The sequence below is a fragment of the Leuresthes tenuis genome, unplaced genomic scaffold, assembly GCF_036924035.1.
Source record: "Leuresthes tenuis unplaced genomic scaffold, fLeuTen1.0.hap1 SCAF_9, whole genome shotgun sequence".
Taxonomy (NCBI): Eukaryota; Metazoa; Chordata; class Actinopteri; order Atheriniformes; family Atherinopsidae; genus Leuresthes; species Leuresthes tenuis.
The window spans coordinates 3778780-3804004 of record NW_027325363.1 but is presented as its reverse complement, the minus strand read 5'-3'; the positions used below and the strand labels follow the sequence as shown (position 1 = coordinate 3804004).

Genomic DNA, 25225 nt, shown 5'->3' with positions numbered 1-25225 from the left:
CCCTCCCCATAGCTGCCCACAGCTCTGCAGAAGAGAAACTCTGCATCAAACTGTTTGCGTGACAACCGTTTCATAAAAAAAACTCCCCAGGCAGACATGAAGCAAGACCAACACGAATAACTACTACTAGCTCTGCTCAGAGTGAGAAAACTGCAGTTGATTAAGGATGAATTTTAGCAATCAAATAAAAAACTAATCTATTCATATATTTGTGACACACCTGAGGGCAGAGCTGGGTGTGCCACCAGAAATCTAGGTTTTTAAAAAAGCTACAACTTTATCATCCAGAGGCTACAGATACACACTTTCTAAACACAAATCCTGAACCAGTAAAAGCAAAACTTTGTCTTCCAAAAGCTTCAGCAACAAGCTCTTTGCCTACAGTCTGCCAGTCGTTATCTACCATAAAGCTGATATTTACCTGGTAGATCTCTTCATGTCTGCAGAGTTTCCGTTACAGTCAAGAGTGTTGAGCGGTCGGAGTGGTTTCTGTCCTGTTCAACAGCCCCAGCAACACACCGACTTCCTCCTTCACTAAGCAAACTTTTAGCTCAGCCTTAAGGCCACCATCATCCAATCAGAAAACAGTTCCTGACTGTGCAGCCAAACCCTCTCTACCCACTGGCCACACCTCCCTTTTACCAAGAACGTCAGGAAATCTGATCCATCAGCAGAAAGCTACGAGAGAGCAGAGCAGAGGAGAAGAGAGAAGAGGAAAGGAGAGGAGAGCAGAGCAGAGGAGAAGAGAGAAGAGGAAAGGAGAGCATAGGAAAGGAGAGGAGAAGAGAGCAGAGGAAAGGAGAAAAGAGCAGAGGAAAGGAGAGGAGAGCATAGGAAAGGAGAGGAGAAGAGAGCAGGGGGGACTATGTTCTCAACAGTAAAGTAAATGGAAAATAACAAGATGAAAAAAAGATAGTTTGAGAGAAACTGTTAGAATAAATACAGGACTGTGCTAAAGTCTTGATTCAGCCCTCATTTCTTTATATTCTGCTTCCAAGCTGCCAGGCTTTCTTGTTACTTTTCCATATGGTCTTGATCAATAGTTCTCCAGCTTTCTGAAACTTCTTTCAGAGTTTTTCTTTGGACACTTTCTGCTTTTTCACTAATTTCCAGTCGTGAACATTTTGCACGTGAGCATTTTCAGAGGAATGTGTTTTTTCTTTGTTAAGCCACTTAACTCTGACCTATGAACCATTCAGGCAGAAAAAAAGCTCCTAACTCAAGGGATGAACCAGTGTTGTGTCGACACATAACAGACAACTTAACAAAGAAGCCATTTTAAATTGGATCTTTAGGCACTTTGTTACTAGCAGCCTGTCACAAAGACACATCATTTGTTCCCAATTCTTTAGTTGCATCTATGAAAAATATCAGATATGCTGATTGGTTGATAGTTAGCATGAGCCGAAAGGGGGCCAATAACTGATTTCATCATGAAGAGGAGGAAGCATGAAAGTGAATTAAACACTTCTGAGTTTCACTCCATCACCGTGTCTGTGTTTTCTGGCAGGGCACAAACACATCAAGAGCAGCACTCATCTCAGGCTGTCCCTCATATTTCCCACACCACCCACAGCTGGCAGCAACAGACAGCATCTCTACCTGTGTTTAGAAAGCTGCACAGCAGCAGAACTGTGCCTGGACCCTCAGCAGGTGACAGTTTGATCTGCAGGAAGGTCAGTTTGGCACCTTCTCTCTTCTACTAAGAAGCCATGCTTCCATGTGCAGAATGGGGTTTGGAACTGTTTTGTTGAAAAATGCTGTGCCTGCACTTAAAAAATTAATTTAGATGGCAGCATTTCCACCACAGAAAGGTGTCTGTTTTTAATGCAGGCTGAACATAATAGCTATCTAATACTGGTTCTAGGCTGCACCAAAGAGCCAACCTGTTTGAAAAGTGGTGCTTTCAAAATGTAACATTTCTCAGTTTTAATATTTATTCTTTTGTCTTTGTGCATATTTCAGTTAAATATACGGGTCACATCACATTTCAGACATCATCCCAGCTCTTTTTAAAATGGGGGCAGTACATCCTGGATCGCGTCATCATGAGGGATGAAGCTTACCCCGCATGCACTGAGAGAGGGAGCGGCCCACGACATGGGCTGCCAGCACATTAAAGTGATGTCTAAAATGATCGGTTACTTAGTTTCACTCTGAACAAACACTCACCTACTCAGTTAAATTCCCTGACTGGTACAGACTGTGTTCGCATTGATGCATGTTGATGTAACAGTCTGTTTACAGACAGACAGGGCCGCAGTAAGACAGCTCATTAAAACAATCTGAGTGACTCACTGAGCTCCTCCACAACTCTGACCACAGTACACAAAAATTGCTTTCAGCTTGTTAAGCTAAATTAGGAATTTCCTGTCTTTTCTTTTGTCTCTCTCACTGCAACACTGGAACAGAGAAGGTTACACTGCAGCCACTCAACGACCAGTCCCAAATATTAAGGGCTGTTGACAGATGTAGAAACGCAGTGTATGGTTGTATACAATCCAGCAGATGACGACTGCTACCTTTTTCCACCGGAGGAGCTGCTGGAGGAGGTGGTACGACTCCGACTCTCTGCGGCCATCTCTCTCCTCACCAGAGTGAGCCGCTCTGTGGACATACTCTTTCTGAAGAAGGGAAAGAGAACGGGAGTGAGCTGTGTGTATCCTGACATTAGAAACCTTTAGCTAAAAGATTGCATTATAATAATAAAAGATCCGCCACTCTTTGAGCTGCATTACTTTCTTTAAATCGCTGAAAATCATGGCTTTGGCATCACTAATGAAAAACAATATTCTTCATTTATCAGGCGCCAACTTTCTTGTGCAGCAGCTGACAGATCAGCTTTGCAGGATGGAGCCTTGTCATGCGTAATTGTTTTCTAATTTTGACCGAGATACGGACTAATTGCTGGTTATGTCATTGAGCTGATAGGTCTTTCCTGAATAAAAAGTGTGAACGCTGTTCGCTCTGTGACAAGATGCATTATCATCCTGAAAAATGAGCTCAGCATCATCAAACCTCCTTTTGAATGCTGGAATGTACCTTCACGGTAGAGGTAATGGCTGCCATGTCCGATGGTTCTTTACTTGATATCAACCCCACATCATCAGTGATGGTGGAAATGTGCTTGTTTTCTTCATACAGTCATTTTCCTATGTTTCATTGGACCAAACTAAATCTCCAGCATCATCTCCTTGTCCAAAGCAGATCTGTGATTCATCTCTGAATCTCACTTCCATCCAACCATCCACAGTCCATGGCTGCTTCTCTTCAGCCTGCTCTAACATGGTTTTCTTCTCTTTAGATGTTAGTGATGGTTTACATTTGGATTTTCTGGATGACAATCTCATTTTTGTCAGTGTCTTACAGTTCTATTTCTGAGAGCTTTCTCAGAGCTCTGACTCTTTGACTTTCTGACACATTCTGAGTTGAATTACCTTCTTCAATGAGCTTTATAATCCACTGACTGCTCTCTTGTTGGGGCCATGTTTCCTGTCAATCAGCCCAGTCCAACATCTTTCTAAGCTCTGCAAGCTAAGCTCTATTTTAACTGCACTCTCACTTAGATTTGTGCCATTATTTGTTTTAGAAATGCAAATTACAAACTTTTTCCTCTGAATTCACATTCATTGCAAGGGGTTGCAGTCGATCTCGCTCTTTTTTTTAGTTATTTTCTTTTAAATCGTACCTCTTACTGGATTGCAGCACCTCTTTCTTTGGAGATGAAGGGGAGGAAAGAAGGCGTTTCTGTTGAACATAACCGTTACTCAGAGGTCTGGAGGGGAGAGCCTGCAGGAGCTGACGCACTGGAAGGTAAAACGCCGTCATCAGTCTCATCAAAAGAGGAAATGTATAACAAAGAGTGAACAGTGAAATGTAGACTGCAGAGAAGCTTTTATCTTCTGTTTCCAGGTCCATGTCATTCTGATTCTCAGAGATAATTTAGTTTTTTTAGTTTTGGTTTGGAGACATGGAGTAAAATTACCAAACGAGCGCTGATAGGGGGCAGCACTTACCCTTTGTTGGTGGTGTTGAACCTGCTGTGGCCAAAGGTCTCCTCCCAGCGTGAGCACCTCCTGGTTGAATCCCGTGGCTCTGCTCCTCGCAGTAGCCGAGTCGGCGCAGAGCATCGGCCAAAGCCGACTTCAGCAGCTGAATCTCATCCTCCTGCAGCTGCAGCCTCTGTTCCAGGTGGGAGACCCGGTCCTCCATGTCCATGTTACTGCTCGCTGACACGGTGTCATCTGGATGCGGGAGAACAGAGTTTAAGTTTGGATCTCCGTAAAAGACTGAGAAAAGTAGGTTAATACTTTACTCACAAACATTGTGAGTTGGAGCTTTAAACATAATCAAGTGGAGATAAAAACTGAAATGGTGTTTTATGGAGCTGCAGTGTTGAAAGACATCAAGGCTGCACAATGAAAGCAGACTGTAAAAAATGAGAAAAATACTAAAAAAGCATGAATGAAAGTATAACTGCAGCCTGGACATTTGAACACAAAATGCTGCCTCAGCTGTATTATGTGGATATTTTTCCTTCACCGCTGCAGCTTTGTCTTCAGTGGTTTTGAGTTTCTTTGGGTAGGAGAGCAGAACGGATTCTTGACAAGTTTAAATAATTCAGACAAAAGTGAACATGAGTCTTAACCAGATATTAAGAGAGAGGAAGACCAGGCGAGCCATTGCAGATTGAACCACCAGTCTGGGATGAAAAGGTAAAAAAAAGGAGGCACAGTTTCCCTTCATTACATCTTTGTGAACTCAGAGTTAAAAGACACACATCAGTTGTATTTTGGGAAGAATATTTTGCCACTTTTTGCCTTTTTTGACATCATAACTGCTACAAAGAAGGTCAGACGTAAATGATGTAGATCTGAGGAACAAAGTCAGTAAAGGTTTAGCAGATAAAGACCTGCCAAAAGGATCCAAATGTTTATGAGGCACTTGAAAAGTTGTAGAATCCAAAGTTTGGCTAACTGCTTCAAACTGAAAGAAAAATAAACTTCTGAACTGCTATAACTGCTATTCATCTCTTTCTTCACATACCTTTTCTATTGCTGCACATGAGCTGCAGCTGACCTCAGCACCCTCACATAAACAAAGTCTGCAGCCTTCACTTCACTTCTCTCATCTTGAACTTGTTCCAGCCTAATCGTCCACCATCATCCCCTCCATGTACTCTCCAGAGGCTGGCCAGATTAAAGAAGGCAAACCGCCCACAGCGGATTATTCATCTGTGGCCCATTTAGGCAGATTACAACCTGATGAAATCAAAAAGCAAGTTTCATAGGGATCATCTCTGTCCCCTCTCTGACTCATCCACACTCACGAATACAGATTTGAATTCAATAGCGAGTATAAAGCAAAAGCAGTTGATGTTTTTTATTCTTATTCAAATATGTTCCCTAGTTCTTGAAGCTGGTCTCATATTCTCCTCTAAACTTGACCTCAGATATCAGACAGAGAGTCAAACAGTGATGAAACAACAGTTAAACGCTTTCATTCTTTGTTGAAAAGAAATAATCAGATGTGTCTGTTGAGAAGCTACGATGGAGATACTGCCATTAAAATCTCAGAAACTGAGAAACTGTGACCAAAGGATGCTGATACACAACATAGAACCTATTAAACTCATATTTTCAACAAATATTCCAGTTTTCTGGAACATCTCATCTCGTCTCACCGGCTGTGGTGTTCTGCTCACTTTTAAACAGAAAGTAGCTAGAGTTTGTCCCGATAAATGAATCCCTTGATGCATTTTTGGAATAAAAGTATCAAAGTCAATAAGTTGGCATCAATGAGGACAGTCGTCCACAGCGGCAGTCTGTGGACAGGGCTCCCCTGTTGGTGAGAGGAGTTTTACAAACTCAGTCACATCTTTACAGAAGAAATAGGTTAGCTAACAAATAGCATTGTCCCATTTTAGATCGATCTAAAAAGATAAATCAAAAAGTCAAATAATGCCCAACTCTACAGGGAAAGATTGCCATTAATTTTGAGAAACACCACCTAAAACTAGCTGTTTTAATCTAAAGCATAAATTAACACTGGATATTAGTACAGATTAGCAGCAAATGTTTCAGATTCCCCTCAGATAATAGGGATGATAATAAAATTATCCAGAACTTTCCAGGTAAACGGTGGCAGGAACTGGGGGAGATGAGGGACTGTCTGCACTCTGGATCAAGTGGAGATGGGATACAGAAGACTGAGTGAGACAAGTAAAGAGGAATAACTGTAACAAGCAGACATCAAGGTGTGGACCACAGTTTCCAGGAGGTTAGCTGACACAGGTGGTTTGATTGTTGCAATATTTCTCAGTATAAAGGAAAATAACTCAATGACCTTCAGGATGTGAGGTTCTGAAGTTAGATGCTTCCTATCCTAGCACTTACCCTGTACTTCCCTACCCCCTCTATCTCTGCACTTTATCTTTCTGCACTTCCTTCTATGCCTGCACTCTATCTCTACTCTGTCACCTCTGACAGAGTCGGACTAGTGGGTTTCTTCTATGTAGTTTATTGTTAGCTTTTTGTATAGCTGTTATATCTTCATTTGTAAGTCGCTTTGGATAAAAGAGTCTGCTGAATACAGAAACATAAACATAGATGCTGATCACAGACAGCTCCAAGTTTCTTGGAGGTGGTGCTGCTGTTGTTAGAGAGGGGGGGTAATCAAGTGACTTTTAAACCAATCAGAGGACCTGGGTTTTGTCAGACAGTCCAAGGGTGCATGAACAACAATATTCTTTTTTCCCTTGAAAAGAAAAAAACAACTGCATGTAGCACAACAATAAAACCTAAAAAAAAAATACTGTTTAAGCTGCACTATATTAAAGCATTAACTTCAAACCTGCAGTAAAGGAACTCATCGCTTCAAAGATGCCATTTCACCCCCCGCCTCACCACAAACTGCTGCAATGCTCCCAGGATGCATTACCTCAGCACTGTAAGCTGAGCCAGGGGACACATGAAGCACTGTTACTGTAACACATTTCACTGTCAAATGAGACAGAACGGGACCGCATGGAAATCAAGCCTCTGATTTACATGAAATTATCAGGCTCGGGGGAGATTTGCATGGCAGAATTGACCCATGTACCAGCAGGATAATATCAGATTATCTCAAGCCTTCAACACAGTTTCTTTTTATTGGGAAGGAAGGAATCGGGTCTCCCTTTTTACATAGCTGCCAGTTTATAAAAGCCTTTCATTCATCTTCTCTGTGGTCTAAATGCTGATTCAGAATCAGTGCACCATTTGATAATTAAAACTCAGCTCAGACAAAGTATCTTTAGCAACGACACAGATAAAGAATACGGGTGAGGTGAGAAAAAAAAACAATATATATATGAATAAAAAGACAAAATAATTTAGGAAGAAACAAACAAGAAATGGTTATTAACTGAAGTAGGAGACAGAATGTTGGTGGGAGGAGATCGTGAGTGAGAGCAACCGACTGAGAGTGAAAAGGTCTGAGCAGAGAGAAGAATGATTCATTTTTAACTGATGACTGCAATAATCTTGTTTATCCAAACTGTTGTAACCATTAAGTACGTTTCACTGAGCAGGAAACAGAGAAATCAAAGCAAAACCCTCCACTGAAGGGTTTGAATGAAAAAGCAGGGTAAACTTTGACTGCATTCATTTAACATACTGGCATTTGAAAATATATGTTTGGTTCTTTTATGATTAGAATTCAAATGTAAAATCAGTTTTATACTCTGTACTAACACACATGATCAGCCAACATCAGCGTGAGCACAGCTCTCAGCTCATTTCTATCTCATACAAATGTTCTAAAAGGTCGACATGCAGTTAATAGAAATCCCTAAAAGCTAACCATCCCATCTCTTGAAAGTCCACACATGTAACCATAGACTGAACATTTAAAAGAATATATAGCCACCAGGTCTGAGATGTGAAGCCTAAAAGGAAGCATCTTAGTCGTACATATTTGTTATTTACATAGCCGTGTGTTGCTGTGCAGGCGAGGAAAACATGGAAGGCTTTTCATTTCATTTCATTTCAACTTGCGTCACAAGGTTGGATTCACACGTACACGTGTCAGGTGTTAACACTCTTGCTTTTCATTCCCTTTGAATGGAGAGACGTCCTACATTGCCAGATTTAATTCTGGGTTCGTAGCTACACTTTGCAGGCATAGCTTGCAGTGTAAAGTTGAGAATAATTTAACTTTTCCAAGCAGCAGCAGAGGCACGAGCAAGTCAAAACCCCTGATTAATAGTCTGTTCTTGAGGCTAATTGTTGCAACAAATCCAGGCATCAGGCAGCCCCCATGGAGTGTTAAAGCATCACAGCTGTGTCAAAGTTACAACTGAATATTTAGCTCAGTTTGAATAAAATATGTAATACAGGGACATTTTGGTCCATACAGCCCAGCCCTTGTTCCAATGTTGGTCTTTTGCTGAACCAATCACTTATGCTGTCAGCATCTATCACTGAAACTGCGGCACAGATGATTCCCCACATGCTAGGAAAGCTCCTATAGGAGGACGTAAAAACAAGCCCTTATAAAAGCATTTCTATGATCTACAGTCAGTCACGGGTCCTGCAGTAAACAGATGGTAAACTTCCTTCAACAGTTATTAGAACTATGAAAAAGTTGCGGCAGTCCAGAAGCACCTTGTGTCGTTTCTGCAGCTTCCATTTCCTTGTCACTGAGGGCAGTTTTGTCCTGTAACCTGATGAGTCACGGATTCATGCAGATACATAAACGTCCATCTGATAAGGAGGAAAGAGAGCAAACAAAGCCCGAGTCTGCGGGGTTCACCTTAAAGTCCTCTACTGTCAGAACACCTGTTTAAAGCACTGCAGCGCCGGCTACTTTTCATTTCGCCCTTGAATTATCACACAAACGCACTCACACTATCACAGTGGTTGCACCTCAGTGGTATTCCGTTACTCTTCCTGTAAACCTGAGGTCACATCTATTTGATATTCAGCAAGTGACACCCATGCACATTTTGTGTTCGAAGCCAACTTTCCTCTACTCCAGCACAGACGAACATTACCGCAAAGCATTACTTAAAAGTCAGCTGATGTGAGGCTGATTCAGACACATGGCTGCTGTCAGGGCCCAGAAAAGACAACCACTCTGAAGGGAGGCTGATGGAAAAAGGAAGGGGTGGATGGAAAGGAAGTAAAAACAAAGGAGGAGTTGGAGGGAAGAGAGTGGAAGAAGAGATGGGGGGGAAGACAGGCAGACAGATATGGATGATGAAACACTGAGGGAGGTCGTGAGGGGCAATAAGAAAATTGAAGGCTGATGAAATATTCATGCCGCGGTAAAGTGATGATGAAGGTGGAGCTCGTCTTGCCTACCTGCCATTGTGCCACTCTGAGTGTCTGGTCACTCCTCCTGTCAGTCAGCCACAGAGCAAACAGCCGGTCAGTCAGGCTGTTCACTCTCACCCTTCCTCCCCGAGAAGCTTTTTGGACTCTGTCTCCCTCCCCTCCCCGCCTGGAACCACAGCTACAGCTCCACACATTCACCTCCTCTCTGTCTGAACCACTCCTGTCTTCTTTGGACCACTCCCTCTTCCTTCCATCCCCTCCCCCCACTTTCCTCCTTCTCCCCTCTTTTATCCTTTCACTTACATCCCTCCTCCCCCTGTCTCATTAGCAATAGGCAGGGAGAGCCGAGGCAGAAGGGGTGGAGCCTGACACACACACACACACACACACACACACACACACTGCATCAGCATCTGTACAGCCAGGCACCACCAGGAAGAGATGCTGCAGAGCCATACTCTACAATCGATGACACACACACATAAAGGTTAGGCACAACACGTGACCCACTGGCCAGCACTTTATTTCAAATCAAAATGTAGAAAATGGTCATCGTCATGATCAGTGTTGTCCGGGATTTACGTCTTTCCATTTGTTTAGTCGGGTGAATGTTTTCTTTTTGTAAACAAATCCAGAAACCAACACTCAAAATAATCTCCCTTTTAGTCTGTGCAGCCAGAGCCTGACATATCTTCCTAAATATCAACTCATTCATGTAGTGTTCTGGTAAGAAGTCTAAATCAGTTCGTTACCAAATGAATTAAACTGCAGTTAATCAAGTGTTTGTTCCCAGTCAGACTGGAATATGAAGAGGTTATCTGAGAGAGCCACAACATTAACAGTTTTAATGTGATCTGGGGTTTAGTTAACAATTCCGCCTCCGTTCCTCATTTAGCACGACAAAGTGGTGGAAGAAGAAGAAGAACACATGAGACCATGTGACCTCCTCTAAGGCCGTGCTGCCATGGCCAGAATACAGTACACCTGTTGGGTGCTTCTTTGGGTAATTGTTGCATTTAGCCAGAAGCAGATGCCACCAGCTGGTGTCCATCCTTCATGAAGTGCTTCAACAACTAACCTCCCTGTTCCAGGCACAACTTTCCTGAACTATTTTCCAGATTTCCTTCATGGATGGAATCTGGAGGCCAAAGGTGCTTAAAACTTCCCTTCTATGTCACCACTTTTCTGGACTTTCGCACCTTTAAGGACAACCTTGCCTGAGCAGGTCCAACGTTTCCAGTTTCCATCTCACTTGTGACATTGTTGTTATAATTAGGTCCTCCATGAGCTGGTAGGCTGATGCCTGACGCCAGAAGAGGTTCAACTGTAACACCTTCTGTTGCTGTTATTTGGAAGCCTAATGGCCATGATAAAGAGAAAAAGGGAGATTTGAATCTAACAAGCTAAGCTTGTTCCCTACTAAAGAGCTGGTTGTCATGTCTTGATCGGCTGCAAGAATTAAGTAATACTCGAGCCTGGGCGGAATAAGGTCATGTGGGATACATCCATAAGTGTTACGATACGAGATCTAACCAGACAACTGTTAGGCTTTCTTTCCTCTGTTTTGGCTCGAGTCAATCGGCTGATCAGTGATGTATGTTCCCGAGTAAACTGGGCTGCCTCCTTTCTGGGTGGATGTACTGATTGACATGATAGCATCAGCTAATTTATGACTTTCAAGTGTACTTGTACAAACAATCAACCCAACAATTACATTATTTCCTTTTACTTTAACCATACTGTGATAACTTTGTTATTGTGAACACTATCGACCACAATAATCACAGTTTAAATCCGATATTGTGACAACTCTGAAATAAATCATATAGATAAATAATACGCAACCATAAAACCATGACTGCTGTCTTCACATACTTCACAAACAGATTTTTAAATGTTTTCATCCCTAAATACACAGACAGACAGATTAAAAAAAAAATGAGTCGAGCGCAAATCTAAATCAGATAAACACATTTATAAATGGGGCAAATGAAGATATTATCATCTGCAGGGATAAATACCATGACAACACAGCCTTGTCCTTTCTGGCAGGGCATCACTGTAAGTTCATTTTCTGTCAGATGACAGTGGAATGAGAGACAGAATGAGGAAAAAGGAGAAGGTCACGCTCCTCAGAAAGTTTCCAGTGATGATGATGAACTTATTCCTGACAGGCAGCAGTGGCAGACAGGGAAGTTCGTTTCTTGGAGGAGGAAATGGATAAAAAAGAAATTGAGGTTGAGGCAGAACTCCTCTAAAAACTTCTGATTCAGGCTGTGCTGAGAACCTGAACAAAGGTCATATATTAGTGAGAGGCAAATATTGGTAAATTATATCCCTGACAAATCAATCTGGTTCTTCTAAATGCAGCTAAAAATACGACAGAGACTCAAAGTTCATTCTTCACAGCCTCCGCAGTGGAATATATATGCACCATCCTGAAGATGTAAATAAGCACACAGGTACTATTTACTGAGGTTTACTCAGGTAAGCTACAAAAGCTATCGGAGTCACATGAAGATTCTTCCTCTCCCGACACCTCATTTAGACTTTTTCTCCAGTTCTACTTACACTCTGTCCTTCTGAATGGACTTAGTGCTTCAGACTCTTCAAACAAGAACTGAAACTCTTTATCCCACGGAGATAAAACAGTCTCAGCAGACTTTTTTTCTTCTTTTAATCAACTGTAAGGAAGTCAGCGCATCACAGCTGTGCCGTGATTGGCAGGCGTTGCAGCTGTAACCCTCCACACACCGCCTCAGTTGTCAGTCATGTCAATCTCCAGCTAAAGGAACAGACTGTTCTCTGTGGGTTGCAAACCATCTCTTTACTCTGTAAAAGTGCTTCAAATGTCCTTTTGCTCTGCAGTTATGGGTGTATTTACTAAAAGATTACAGCTCCACCTCTGAGTACACTGATATTTAAATATGACGGGGTTAAAAAGAGTCATCACAAAACTGTGCAGCAGAGGGGAAAAAGAAAATTCCCTCAAAGTAGTGTCAGGATGCAAGTATGACTGAGAAAATATTGTCAACACCCCACTGCTGACTGGAATATAAATGACTCGTAGAGAGCTGGACACTGGAGACAAGTCTGAGAAGTGTGGGAGGAGGGCAGGACTAAAGCTTTAAGTGAGGCAGTTAATGTTCCTGAGTTAATGATAGAACAGCAGGAAAAGGTACACATGATTAAAAGGACAATGGTAAATCTTCTTTGAGTGTAAACAAAAGCAGCTGAGATGGGTGGAGCTCACCTGAGAAGCATCGTTTCAATAATATCGTATAATTATATGACCCAGAGTGACTGTTTGGATCAGGGTACAATAAAACTATAAAAAGTCATAAACAGACAATGCAAACTGTATTTGGCTCATTTTGTAACCAGGCGTGAGTGGAGATAGATTTCTGGGTGAAATGAGAAGACAGGTGGCAGGTGAACACGGACAGACTGAAACAAAGGAGGGGAAGAAGACACCTCACCACCTCTCCTGACTTTACGGTTCTTTCCATGTCTGATTCCCTCTTCACACCGGCCTGCTCTCAACACAGTTTAAAACGTTACTTATTCTTGTGTTATCATTGAGGATTAAAAAGCCAACCAAAGCCTTCAGCTGCCCTTCTAATGCTGACGGGAGTCTTTCCTTTCTTTTCCATCCCCTTAGCAGTAACAGCACCTTTTTAAATCAAGTCCTAATGAAGCCTTTACCCAAGAAGGCTTAAAACACCATCATGTTTCATTTAGGGGTGTCATGATGATTAACTGTTGTATAAATAATTGGGATTAATGACCTAATTGTCTTGTTAATATCTTAAATCCCTATATATCTCAAGATTCATGGACCAGAGATAACTAATCTTTAAGTTATTTTACAGTAAAATGAGTTTAAAATGCGACACTGGTCACCGCTTTCTTCAGCTGAAATGCATCAGTGCCTCTGCCTTGACACAAATCCAATAAATCACATCCTCCAAATTCTTCTTTTTTATTCCCACAACAATACTGCGTTGTTTGGCTTTACATCTAAATTCATGTTGTTAATGTCAGTAGACACTAATCAGATTTGGTCTGTCTAATGTCAGTAATGAAAGGCCTCGTGATAAACAACTATTGGCAGTACATCCCTGCTCATTAGTCACTAAACTGAAGCAGAAGACAGCGGGGCAAATATGAAGCCCTGATGGTACACAGGGGCATGATGGGATGGGTAATACTTTTCAACTTTTCAAACAGTCATTAAACTATAAGAAATATAATACTTTATGCAACTATTGTCTTGATAGTGATGTGCTGCTATCACCACAAGAAGGCGGTATTGTACCGAGCTGTTTTCCTACTGCCATGAAAACAACAACAGAAGAGTGTAAACCGAGCAGCTTGGATAAAGGCAACTGGACTTCTAATAGAGAGAAAAGTCCAGCTGCCTTTATTCAAGCTCTTACCATTACCGGGACCTGGATGACTGAGAGTCTGCACCGGCAACAGAAGAGCGCTCCATCGATGCCAGACTCTGGTCAAACCTGCCTGGAACAGTGTGCTTCGATGCTAATGGTGTCCCAACAAGAGAAACATGCAAAGCTAAACGTCAAAGACACCAAACACTTTTATATGGGGGTTGTTATTAATAGAAAAACAGTTCATAAGTATATCAAATGCTCTTGAACACATGTCAAATCCTTCTTTAACATATGGTACACAAAGTGTGACCTAAGAGCTCTGAGACTTTCAACAAGTTTGTCCTCAGAACTCACATATAACCCTATATCATAACCCAAAACTTAGCTCTTATCACATAAGGCCTTGTAGATATTATCCTTAGAGACGCACAGCTCACAAATCAACCCATTTAACCCAGTTACTGGATAAGCATCAGTCTTTGTTCCTATTCTGTGTCTTCAGGCGTATTTCAAGTTTCATTCACAGGCTTAAATGTCATCAAAATTAATCATCTGAAAAACTGTTCAGTTCCAACAGATGAAAAGAAATAAACATTATTCACTTTGAATCAAACCAAAAGCGCTGACACTGAGCCGCTGACTCCTCACTGCAGGACCTCTCATTTTAAACGTCATTTTCCCATTTCACCTCATTTTAACAGCTCCAGCTCAGTAAACTGAGCCTGGGCTTTTGTCTTACTGTTTGGCTGAAATCAACCGGGGAGCTGCAGGAGGTTTCGAGGCACAGCATTCACCAAATGGTTTGAATGGCTCAACTTGGATCACGAACATCGCAGCTCTAATCAGAAGTCCCTGACCCCTCGCTGGCTCTCCACCTGCTGCTCAGTATGGCTGTCTGTGAGGTTTAAATCCACACACCCACCTCTCTGATAACTGGGGCTTCAATTCAGATGTTTCACTGACAAAACCAATTCAAAAAGGAAGAACTTTTTTTACCCTGCCTTACAGATAACATTCATTTGCATGTTTGCACTAAACTGAACTACTGATGATGACACCAACATCCCTGCATTAATCGCTCCTGATTATAATAATCCAACTTGTTTGAAACTTTCATTCAAGCATCACAGCCGTCTACTGTCTCAGCAGATATGATCAAAATACAAATACCAGAGGAGGGACATTTGCATTGAATGCTACATGTAAAGCAGGATGTCACAGATAGATATAAGAGGAAAAGGAAGAGAAACAAAAGAGCCAATGATCACCAGAAACCATGCCTCAAATGTGGAAAAGAAAACCATAACAAGGTTCATTACCAATTATGAGTCTTCCCATTCATGATGACAACAACCTTCCATCCACACTGTTGTTGTTACAGGCAACAAGTGGACTGAGTTTCAAAATGCTAAAGATACCACCGTTTGACAAACATCAAATAGCATTTTTGCACCAACAAGGTGATTCAAAAAGAGTTAAAACCTGGTAAAGCTCAGTATGATGTCAGTGTGTCCTTAAAACAATTAAGAAAATGGAGGACAAAAGAAGAAGTGTCAGGCCTAAAAAAACAGCAGATGAACAGGATCTGAAAGTGATGTCCTTAAGAAAGAGGAAAAAATCCAGCAAAGACCTGACACAGGACCTGAGAGATGCATCTGGACCTTCAGCTGATCCATCTACTGTTGGCCCAAGCCTCATCAGAAATGGTCTCCATGGAAGGGTGGCTGTCAAGAAGCCATTCTTAAGGAAGGGAAACAGGGAGAAAAGGCTGAGCTATGCCAAATGACACAAGAAGTGGACTGAAAATCAGTGGCAACAGGTCTTATGGAGGGATGAATCCTCCCCAGAGCCCGGACCTCAACATTATTGAAGCAGTGTGGGATCATCTGACAGAGAACGGAACAAAAGGCAGCCCACATCCAAAGAAGAGCTTTGGGATGTCCTTCAAGAAGCCTGGAGAACTATTCCTGAAGACTCCTTAAAGAAATGACAGAAAGCTCGTCTCAGAGGGTTCAGGCTGTGTTGGAGAATAAAGGAGCTCAGACCAAGTTTCCTGAAATCCAGCAAATATCTAAAGAAACGAGGGCTGGCTCAAGACTTAACACAGCACTGCATGTCAGAGGTAAGGACACTGACTCAGTGATATCTATACTTCAACTCAACGGCAGACATCATCATTTTGAATATCACAAATACAAACTGAAAGCACAGGCGGAACAAACAAATACTGGCCCGTATTTTCATGTGTGTGCTGCAGAAAATGTGTCTCATTTGAAGTAAACAGACAGCAAAGTGGTGCCAGATTCTCTAATGGTCATTGAATCCTATTTCACAGAATATGTCAAATGACATTAGATATTTTACAGAGATATGTCAATGGTAACATTTACGTCCGTATTCGAAAGGAATTGAAAAATCTCGTCGAGAAAAAAAATTCAGACAGACACGAACAAAATGAGCAAGCAGTGCATGAATGTGATGAAATGAAAACTGTTGCATTCATTTTTTCCTCCTGATCATCTTGTTGTGTCTGCTGAAGTGCAGCCACAAGCAGCTCACCGTTGTTGCAGTACTGTAGCAGCAGGTTGGTGCTGTCATACAGGCTCCCACACGAAGCGATCCTCTCAGACATCCTTCCCACCTCTGCTTCTCCTCTTTCTCCAGCTCCTCCTGCTCTCAGTCGGGCCCTTTGTCCTTCTTTCGCCCCTCTCCGTCTCGTCTTCACGCCGTCACCCCTTCCTGCCTCCCCAACATTCACAAACATGCGCACACACCTTTACCTGCCTCAGCTCCACCGCTTCTCCCGCTCCAGCCTTCACAGCCAGCATGAAGCTGCCATCAGCCGGCAAACAGCACTTCCTCTTTCTGCTTTCAAGTTAAAAACACACTGAGCAGCCCTCCACACTGTGTCTAACGTGATAGTTGGATTATTTTTGGAGATGTCATTCACAGATGTCAGTTATGTGGAATAAATAACAATAAAGACTGAAATATCTCCAAATATTTCTACATGTATTCTCAAAAGATAAAGTGTTTAGGGTCCATTTGTGCAAAAAATGTGTCAATCTTAGGTGTGTTCTACTTTTCTGCTATTAATTTGTCTTATGAAAGTCATCCTGATGTGTTGTTTGACAGTTTTTCAATCTGATAATATGATATTCATTTATCTACAGGCTATATCTTTTTTAAAATCTGTCTCTGTATTATTTTTCCTTTGCATATCCCCCACACTTATCTCATTAAATATATATATTTGGGTATTTTGATTTCATTCTTCAAATTTCCATAAGAAGTTACGATAATTTTCTGTAAGCAATATCTCTCCATTTATTTCTCCAAGTGTATTTATTAGTGTCTATTAGTGCCACACATATATTTGACATAAATGGGAGTTCATAGATATTTTTGCTCACCTGAGCCACAGGTACAGTTATGCCGTTTTTTTAATTTATTTTATTTTATTTTTTTAGGTGGGGGGCTTTTATTTCAACAGTCGCTGCTTTGACTTTGAAGAGCAAACCATTTGTTTTCCGGTTGTGTCCTCGTTAACTATCGCTAACTTGGGGAATCAGCTTCCTCTCCGTCTGCCCTGCGTACTCTTGTTACTATAGCAACAGCCTCTCAGTCAGCCCTGCTTCGTGATCATTGGAGGCAGGAGACACACAGAGTGAAACTGTGAGTACAAACAGCATAACAGCGGGCCGACCAAGGTTCCAGTTTCTGAAAAGAGAAAGGTGATCCCGGTGTCGGGGCTGCGCCCGTCAATAATGCATGGAGAAACGGTGTGCTCCACCTGGCGCACGTGTTTATAATTGATGCCTAAGACTACTGAGGCAAAGAAGAAGATTTCACTCCACTGTTGTCTGTTGTTTAATTTATTTCGTAATGTGTTTTTACTTATAATGATATTATCATATGTAGTCTAATTAAAGTCAGTCATTTCTGCTGATTGATCGATCGATATAAGGATTATCTTCATAAATGACCAGACATGTCTTGATTTAATGTAGTTCCTCATTGTGACCACTGGGGGGCAGTAATGTCCTATGTTGTGTTTTGTCGGTTAACTCTTGTTGTGCCCCATGTGGCTGCAGCAACTAAGCTAAACAATGTAATTAAATGCCTTCTTTATTCATATCAGAGAATAGCAAACGTATAGTTTTGTGCAAAAGTCTTGAGCCATTTGTCATTGCTTCCTATAAATTACCAGTAACATGGGTGATAGTGCAGCGTTTTACTGAAACAATCTGCTTGATTAGACTATTGAAAATGGTTTGTTTGCTAAGTTGTCTGCTATTCATCCCTTGAGTTAAGTTACATTTTTCTGCTTAAATGATTCATAGATCAGTGTTAAATACCCTAAATAAAATAAAAAAATAAAAACTTTTAGGACTGGACTGAAAATGAGTCAAAAAGCAGAGTGATGATGTGTGATACAATTGTATTGTGCTGTTAGTGCTCAATAAAGCAGAGAAGAGCAAATTGCATACATGTCGTCTACATTTTCACTTTACAATGTTTAGGGGAGAGTGGGCTAAGATGAGCCAGTGGATCAGCTGGTCCACCCTGTGTCTTTCTCCCCCATTTACTTTTATAGTCATGTGACCTTCATAATTTCTACCAGAATGTAAAAAGAAGAAGCTCATGAGAGAAGTAATAAGCACCAATTTCCTTTTAGAAGTGTATTTTGCTCTTCAGGGTGAAATTTTGTCATATCAGATGTAACGGCTGCAACATCGATGCCAATTTATCAAGGACTGAAAATATCTAGGTTGGTAATTTGTCACCGTAAAAAATCTTGCAAAGTATTTAGCTAAATAATTGCCTGAATTTGTAAGCTGTGTAGGGATAGACTGGGCCAGGTTTGAGGTTGGAGGAATTGTAAGTGATCATTATATTTCTCTGCCATCTTGAAGGAAGAGAAAGTTAAAAAGTTACATGCACTGGTCTTCAAGCTGCCGCTGTTGGCTTGTTTGCAAGTTTCCAAAGTGAGCAAAAGACAATCAACAATATCTACATTGTGCCAAATTTAATGTGGTTGGTCAGTTTCCATTTTGTTCAATTACATTTATTTATTCATTCTATTTCAGTATTTATCAAGTTTTGTTCATCAATCTTCCTGTTTCTGGATGGTTAAAAAAACTGTTGGAATCTCTGTGGAAGGTTTTATGTTAAGTTGTTTTTAAAAAAAACAATAAAAGAGACAACTCAAATGGTTTTTAAAAGAGACAGAGTCAGATTGATGGACCCCAAGACCTTACCTTTAACTTAGGCCCCAGGAACATAATCTTACGTAAAGCCATATATACAAACATGTGGTTTATTTATTTTAAAAGCTGTCGATTATTTAGTAATAGCAGGGGATATAATGAGAAAGAACAAAACGTGAGTAACCAACAGGGTCTGGGATAAATATTATGTACACAGAGGTCTTGATTTAAAAGAAAACGTTAACGCTCACACCCTACTGCGGCTGCGCCATGACGTACTATGTTATTGTCACATGACATCTGACGCAGTCTAACTCCGCCCCGCTGGTGCATCGCAGTTGGTAGTTGCTGGAAATGACGAAACATCGAGCAAGAAACTCTGCAAACGTATGACCAAAATGTTTATGAGTACAACCAGAGTCAGTCTATCAATGTTTAATTCCTTTAAAACGCACTCCGCTGAATAACCGGATATAATAGGCAATAAAAAACTTTAACGTTAGCATTAGCACTGGTCAAAGTGCCTCGGAACGAGGAAGAGTTTTACAGCTTCTAACTGAACTAAAGGTAAGTTTACCATTGTGTTTCCAAAGATCCTCTTTTTTAATAATAATAATATTAGACACTGTGCCAGGGACACCAACACACACTACATTAACATGTACAGTAAGTCCCTTTAACTTGATTTAAAGCCTTTATTCAGTTCTTAAGTATTTAAAGGTGTTCGTGTATTCCTCCTATTTGAGTCACAAACTAGGCCAAACAACCTGATGACTGCGTTATCTATCATGTAAACGTTTGATTTTACATGCAACAAAACAGAAAGTTAAGACAACTCGACAGCAGATTTACTGGTATTAATAGAGCAAAGAAAGCAAGAATGTTTGATTAGATATAATCTGAAATTATGGAGGGTTCTACCAGAGTCTAAATGGGATCAATGCATTTCAAAAGAAAAGGAACAACATCTCTTTTATTGCTTGTATTTCATCCTTAAGCTGTTAGGAGAACCTGGAAAGCGTACATGTGAGACATTCACTTCTCAAACTTGTTCTTTTAATGTCCATTTCAGTTCTATAGAGGGGAGCCTGTTCTGATATTACGATGTGAATTCTGTAATAAACCAGAATGATTGAACATTGATCTTTTGGTTGTCTCCTCCCAGGTGGTTTTCAGTATGCAAACCAGACAGAGGAGGTCCCATCTGGGCCTGCTGCTCCTGGCCTCCCAGCTGTTTCAGGTGGGCCTGGACAACATCCCTCCCGTCACTTTGGCTGTCTTGGGTCTCAACGTGTACCTCTTCCTGTTTCCTGCTGCTCCTCTGCTGAAGGTACCTTACTGATGCAGCTCTGCACTTTATTTAGATGTGCTGCTTTTCTTTGGTCTATATTACTGTAAATAGTAGTAAAAAGCTGAATTCTGCTTTCTACCTGATCCCCAGGCTTGTGTGAGTGTCCAGCAGGCATACTGGTTCAAAGACTGGCGCCGACTTCTTCTGTCTCCATTGCACCATGCAGATGACTGGCATCTGTATTTCAACATGGTGTCCTTCCTGTGGAAAGGTATTAGGCTGGAGCGACGGCTGGGGGGAGCCTGGTTCCTTTACCTGCTCTCAGTCCTTTCCCTGCTCACTGGGTTGGTTTATCTGGTGCTGGAGGCGTTGCTAACAGAGCTCACTCAGGACCAGTCCTACAGCATGGCGTGTGCTGTTGGCTTCTCAGGTATAAATCCTATCGCAGTAAGTATCATACAACATCTTTCCCCAGTGCTGGCATTTCCTTATCCCATTCTTTGTAATGACTGTGTTTCCAGGTGTTTTGTTTGCGCTGAAGGTGCTCAGTAACCATTACCAACCCGGAGGGGTGACTTATGTGATGGGTCTGCCTGTTTCTAATCGCTATGCGAGCTGGGCGGAGCTTGTGCTGATCCACATAACATCACCAGGGTGAGTTACCAGAATGCAGCCTAAGACTTGAACCAGCATTCTGGATTCAGTTCCCTTGGTGTCAGTCCTGGGACCACTCCCATTTTTCACTTCATGCTGATGTCATGTGCAGCTCTCTCCACTGGCTGCAAGCTTTTAAAACTGCAGTGCACATTGTGTGATTCAAACATGTTCTGAATACCAACAGAAGAAAACTCACGATTCTCTGAAACGCAAAAACAAAGCTTCAGAACCGTCCATCACAGCACAGAGATATGTCTTTTAGTTTCTTTAGGAGGCAGCATTTGATAGGGATAAGAGCAATTTGTGAGCAGGAAACTGACATTTTCATGTACAGCCAATAAAAGGATGAGACGGGAGGTGGTACTTACTGAGGAGGCTGAGCTCTGTACCATCAGTGCGAGCTCTGAAGTGATCCCTCAGAAGGAGGCCAGTGAAATCTCTGATGACCCTGCTCGCGTTGATTTCCCCTGGTCCACATTTAAAACTGTTCCAGCTACAGAACTCCTTGTGGCCATATTTGATGTAGCTTTGGCTCATCTTTTAACTATGAGACACTTCTTCACCCTCAGTTTCCTCCGCTTACTGATGTTCATTTAGCACTCTCACAGACAGGATGGTGCTGTGTTTGTGTTGGTGCTATGAATGAAAGTGTCCACCAGGTGGTAGTGTTTCACTGGCTAACGGCTCTTCTGGGCTCTCCTTCTCCAGGACCTCTTTTGTTGGTCACCTGGCAGGTATCCTGGTGGGTCTGCTCTACACCACAGGACCCCTGAAGACCATCATGAAGAAATGTGCAGGTTTGAGTTTCACTGAAGCATATTTCCCTGAAGCTGCTGACAGTTTGAAATGCATTTCTCTGGTATGACCCACCTGGTGCTCCTCCATCTAATTTTGTGACATCAGTCTGACCAGGTCAGAGTTAGTAACACAGCACGAGTCTGAACTGGTTCAGTCCCATTAACGGACAGACATACACAGCAGTGGCAGGTTAATTTGGCTTCTGGTGAGTTTTCAGAGGAGTCTGACGGGTCGTGTTATGAGCAGATTTTCCTCCTCCTCACTTTTAGCCGGGAAGGGTAACTGCAGCACCGAGTAATTTTTTGTTAACATCTGCCATGAGCTTCAGTATTTTCACCTGTTCCCATACAGATCTGTTTTGCTGAAGACGGTGCAGCCTGCTTGTTATGAATTTTCTCATGAAGCGACATGTTTTCATGAGAAAACTCTTTAAAGACTAACAGAGTTTGACGTAGTTGGGAGGCTTTTCATACAGCTGTGACAATGAAACTGTGTCCTCAGATGAAGTAAAAGATAATGTTTTTCTCGAGTTTATGACACCTTGCTCCTGTACAATTAATCCTTCACAAGTGTCACAAGTGTTTAAACATGTAAGAGAAGTGATTATTTTAGCTGCTTCAATCACAGGTGAAATGTTTTACACAAACTCTGAGGACTTCAGTGATGTTCTGTCCAATCTCACTGGACTGGCAGATGCACTGCTGCTCTGACTGTTACTTTCACAGCCACGAAGCCATGCAGCTGCATGGCTTGATGGGTTTCTGTTGCAGTTTTTAACCACATTTAAAAGCTGTGAATGGAAACAGTGAGAGCCAATAAAACTTCCACTCTTAATCCATTTATGGTGGGTTTTGACACTTTCGAGGAAGACTTGCTGAGCATCAGAGGGGATAGAGACAATTTTGCAAATTACATCTGACCTGCAAAGATTAAAACGGCGTGACTGATTGATCATCACCACATGACTGATTGATCATCACCACATGAAAGCTGCGTGTGTCCATGTTTGATTCATGAAGCTTTTTTACTGCTTTTCAAAAGCTCGCTTCAGATCTTCTTTGTGAGTGGAAACCCGACTTGTGAGGAACATTAATGTTTGAATGCCTGAATTCCATTGCTTTAAAGGTTGATAAAGCCATTCATTTTGCATCATGGAGTTTGACATTTTAAACATGTTTATGTGTATTTTTTCCACCAGAGTTGGTCACTTCGCATGGATACAGCTCACAGCCCGGTGCATACTACAGCTCCTCAGGCACTTCAGGTATGAGAGCGTTCAAGTTATTAAAGGTACTGCATCACATACAAGTGACTTACTTATGTAGCACATTTAAAAAGAACTGCAGCTAACCAAAGTGCTCCACAGAGTGGAAATAAAGCAACAATAAAAATGATGATGCAGTTCATCGGCTTTTCCAGAACGTACTTACAGTACAGTGTGTGTGTGTGTGTGTGTGTGTGTGTGTGTGTGTGTGTGTGTGTGTGTGTGTGCAGGCTACAGTGGCACAGGTGGAAGATACTCCCAGCATGCACCAGGTAACACAACAGGTCATTCAGCAGCTTTTACAGGTGGACTGACAGAGGAGGAGCAGTTGGATGCAGCCATCAGAAACAGTCTGAATGACAGAGGTAAGAGCAGAGGGGGAGTTTGATTCGGGAAGGTTGGCTGCAGTGACGCTGAGTCTGAAAACCTATTTAACCGTGATATGTGTCAGACATGATGACGCCTTATTTTCTAGGACAAACTCGTCAGAGAGGGGGTCCTCCTCCGTATGGCTTCAACCTTTCTGAGCCCACAGCTGAGGAGGTCAGATGGAGGAGAATGAGGAGGTTTGACAGCTGAACTGTCAGCCAGAAAAAGAAGGTTTAGATTGCAAGATACAAGAAGTTCAATTAAAACTCTTCCAAAGGCCAACGAAGAGCGTCCTGAATAAGGTTTAACAACACAACCTGACACGTGTGAGCTTCTTTTATGTCACTGTGCCCCCGAATGTAACCGCTTAGTTAATGATATTTAGAGTTCTTTGGCCATGAGAAGATGAACATTCTGTGAATGTGTGATGATACTGAAGTCGTATTCACATTTCCAGCTTGTGATCTGGGATCCACGGAAAAAGGTTGAAGATAGCAACGGCTATGCAATACGTACAGTCTTGTAAGTACTGTTAAATACTGGTTAGAATGAATTAAGTCATTTGAGAAATACAACATCAAACACTTCTGTATTTAACTTGGAGATTTTTCTGACACATACACCAAAGGTTTGTCAAGTTTGCAGAATAATAACAGCTTATAGTTGAAAGAGGAACACAAGCTGACCTGGAGGAGGGTTGAGTCTAATCTCAACAGTCCTTTGCTTCTGTTACTGAACTACAAAAGACAGTTTAAGGAAAGTCCTCTGACAGGAGTGAAGACAGAGTTTGAATGTTAAATCTGATCCAGCACCTGTATGATGCCTTTGCAGTGAATAAATGCTGCCGCTCTCATCTGAACTGATCCATGTTTACCTTTCATCAGCTCATCAGATTACCTGAACATGATCCAGCTCTGTGATGAGTGCTGTTTTGGTGCCCATTAAAACTTACACATCTCTCATAAAGGCCCAGTTTACCTGTGTACATGTGTAATAAATATATTTTTTAACTTGTCATGTACCAGAGCTTCCACAAACACCAATGATCCACCTGCTTTGTATGTGGCAGAAATCCACTTCGGAATTATGTCATATTCATGTACATGTTATATGAATTGTATTGTATTTCTTATATGTATTATATGTTATATTCATATATATGAATAAAGTTTTAAAGCTTATAATAAACCCACTCCAACACCACCCTTACCTTTCTAAAAAGTCATCAAAGTTACAAATCAATGTAGAAGAAATACATTTCTGGCTCTGATTCACCTAAAGCCCTGAGGCATGAAAAGAAGTAGGACAGCTGAAATTAGAGCCAAGAAACCCTACGAGCCACATCATTCTATAGTCATGTGAAACAAAAGAAGTACTCTCTAAGATTGTTTGTATCTGGTCATTACCAGATCTTAAAATGAGGTAAAAACAAACTCAGGTGAACACCAGCTCATGACGTATTATAATTCAGCCGTTACTGCCTCCACTGGAATTAAGAGGGTAAGTGGTACCCTGGTGCAGTTAAGCATGTGCACTTTAATCAAATGATCATTATCAAGTATGAAGTTTTATCAGTTTGCTGCTTTTAGGTGTGTTAACATGATGCCAAGGAGGAAAGACATCAGCAATGATCTTAGAGAAGCAACTGTTGCTGCCCATCAGTCTGGGAAGGGTTATAAGGCCATTTCCAAACTATCTGGAGTCCATCATTCTACAGAGAGAAAGATTATTCACAAGTGGAAAACATTCAGGACAGCTGTCAATCTTCCCAGGAGTGGACGTCCCAGCAAGGTCACCCCAAGGTGAAAAAGCCCAGAGCTACATCTCAGACTCTACAGGCCTCAGTTAGCATGTTAAAGGTTAAAGGTCATGACAGCACAGTTAGAAAAAGACTGAACAAGGATGGCTAGTTTGGAAGAGCTGCA

At 41.6% G+C, this 25225-nt stretch overlaps 2 protein-coding genes across 3 annotated transcripts in view; one reads left to right on the top strand and one right to left on the bottom strand.

Annotated features, from left to right (window-relative positions):
- eml2 (EMAP like 2) overlaps positions 1-16507 on the bottom strand; it is a 29493-nt gene extending 12986 nt beyond the window's left edge. Inside the window, exons 1-4 of the mRNA XM_072391926.1 lie at positions 16271-16507; positions 4017-4244; positions 3689-3806; positions 2523-2624 (exon numbers count right to left, since the gene is read on the bottom strand). Coding sequence (XP_072248027.1) covers positions 2523-2624; positions 3689-3806; positions 4017-4244; positions 16271-16475 — 653 coding nt within the window. The 5' untranslated portion in view covers positions 16476-16507. The remainder of the gene's footprint in view (positions 1-2522; positions 2625-3688; positions 3807-4016; positions 4245-16270) is intronic.
- A 2710-nt stretch (positions 16508-19217) lies between these two features.
- rhbdd1 (rhomboid domain containing 1) lies at positions 19218-24395 on the top strand. 2 transcript variants are annotated; one of them, XM_072391925.1, is made up of 8 exons: positions 19218-19488; positions 20087-20251; positions 20363-20642; positions 20734-20866; positions 21578-21666; positions 22866-22931; positions 23162-23296; positions 23407-24395. In XM_072391925.1, the coding sequence occupies exons 2-8, from the start codon at positions 20099-20101 to the stop codon at positions 23508-23510; spliced, it is 960 nt and encodes a 319-aa protein (XP_072248026.1). In that variant the 5' UTR covers positions 19218-19488; positions 20087-20098; the 3' UTR covers positions 23511-24395. The 2 variants fall into 2 exon arrangements, with proteins under 2 accessions (XP_072248026.1, XP_072248025.1); XM_072391924.1 differs by lacking the exon at positions 19218-19488 and having other exon boundaries at positions 20041-20251.
- Positions 24396-25225: the final 830 nt, after the last annotated feature.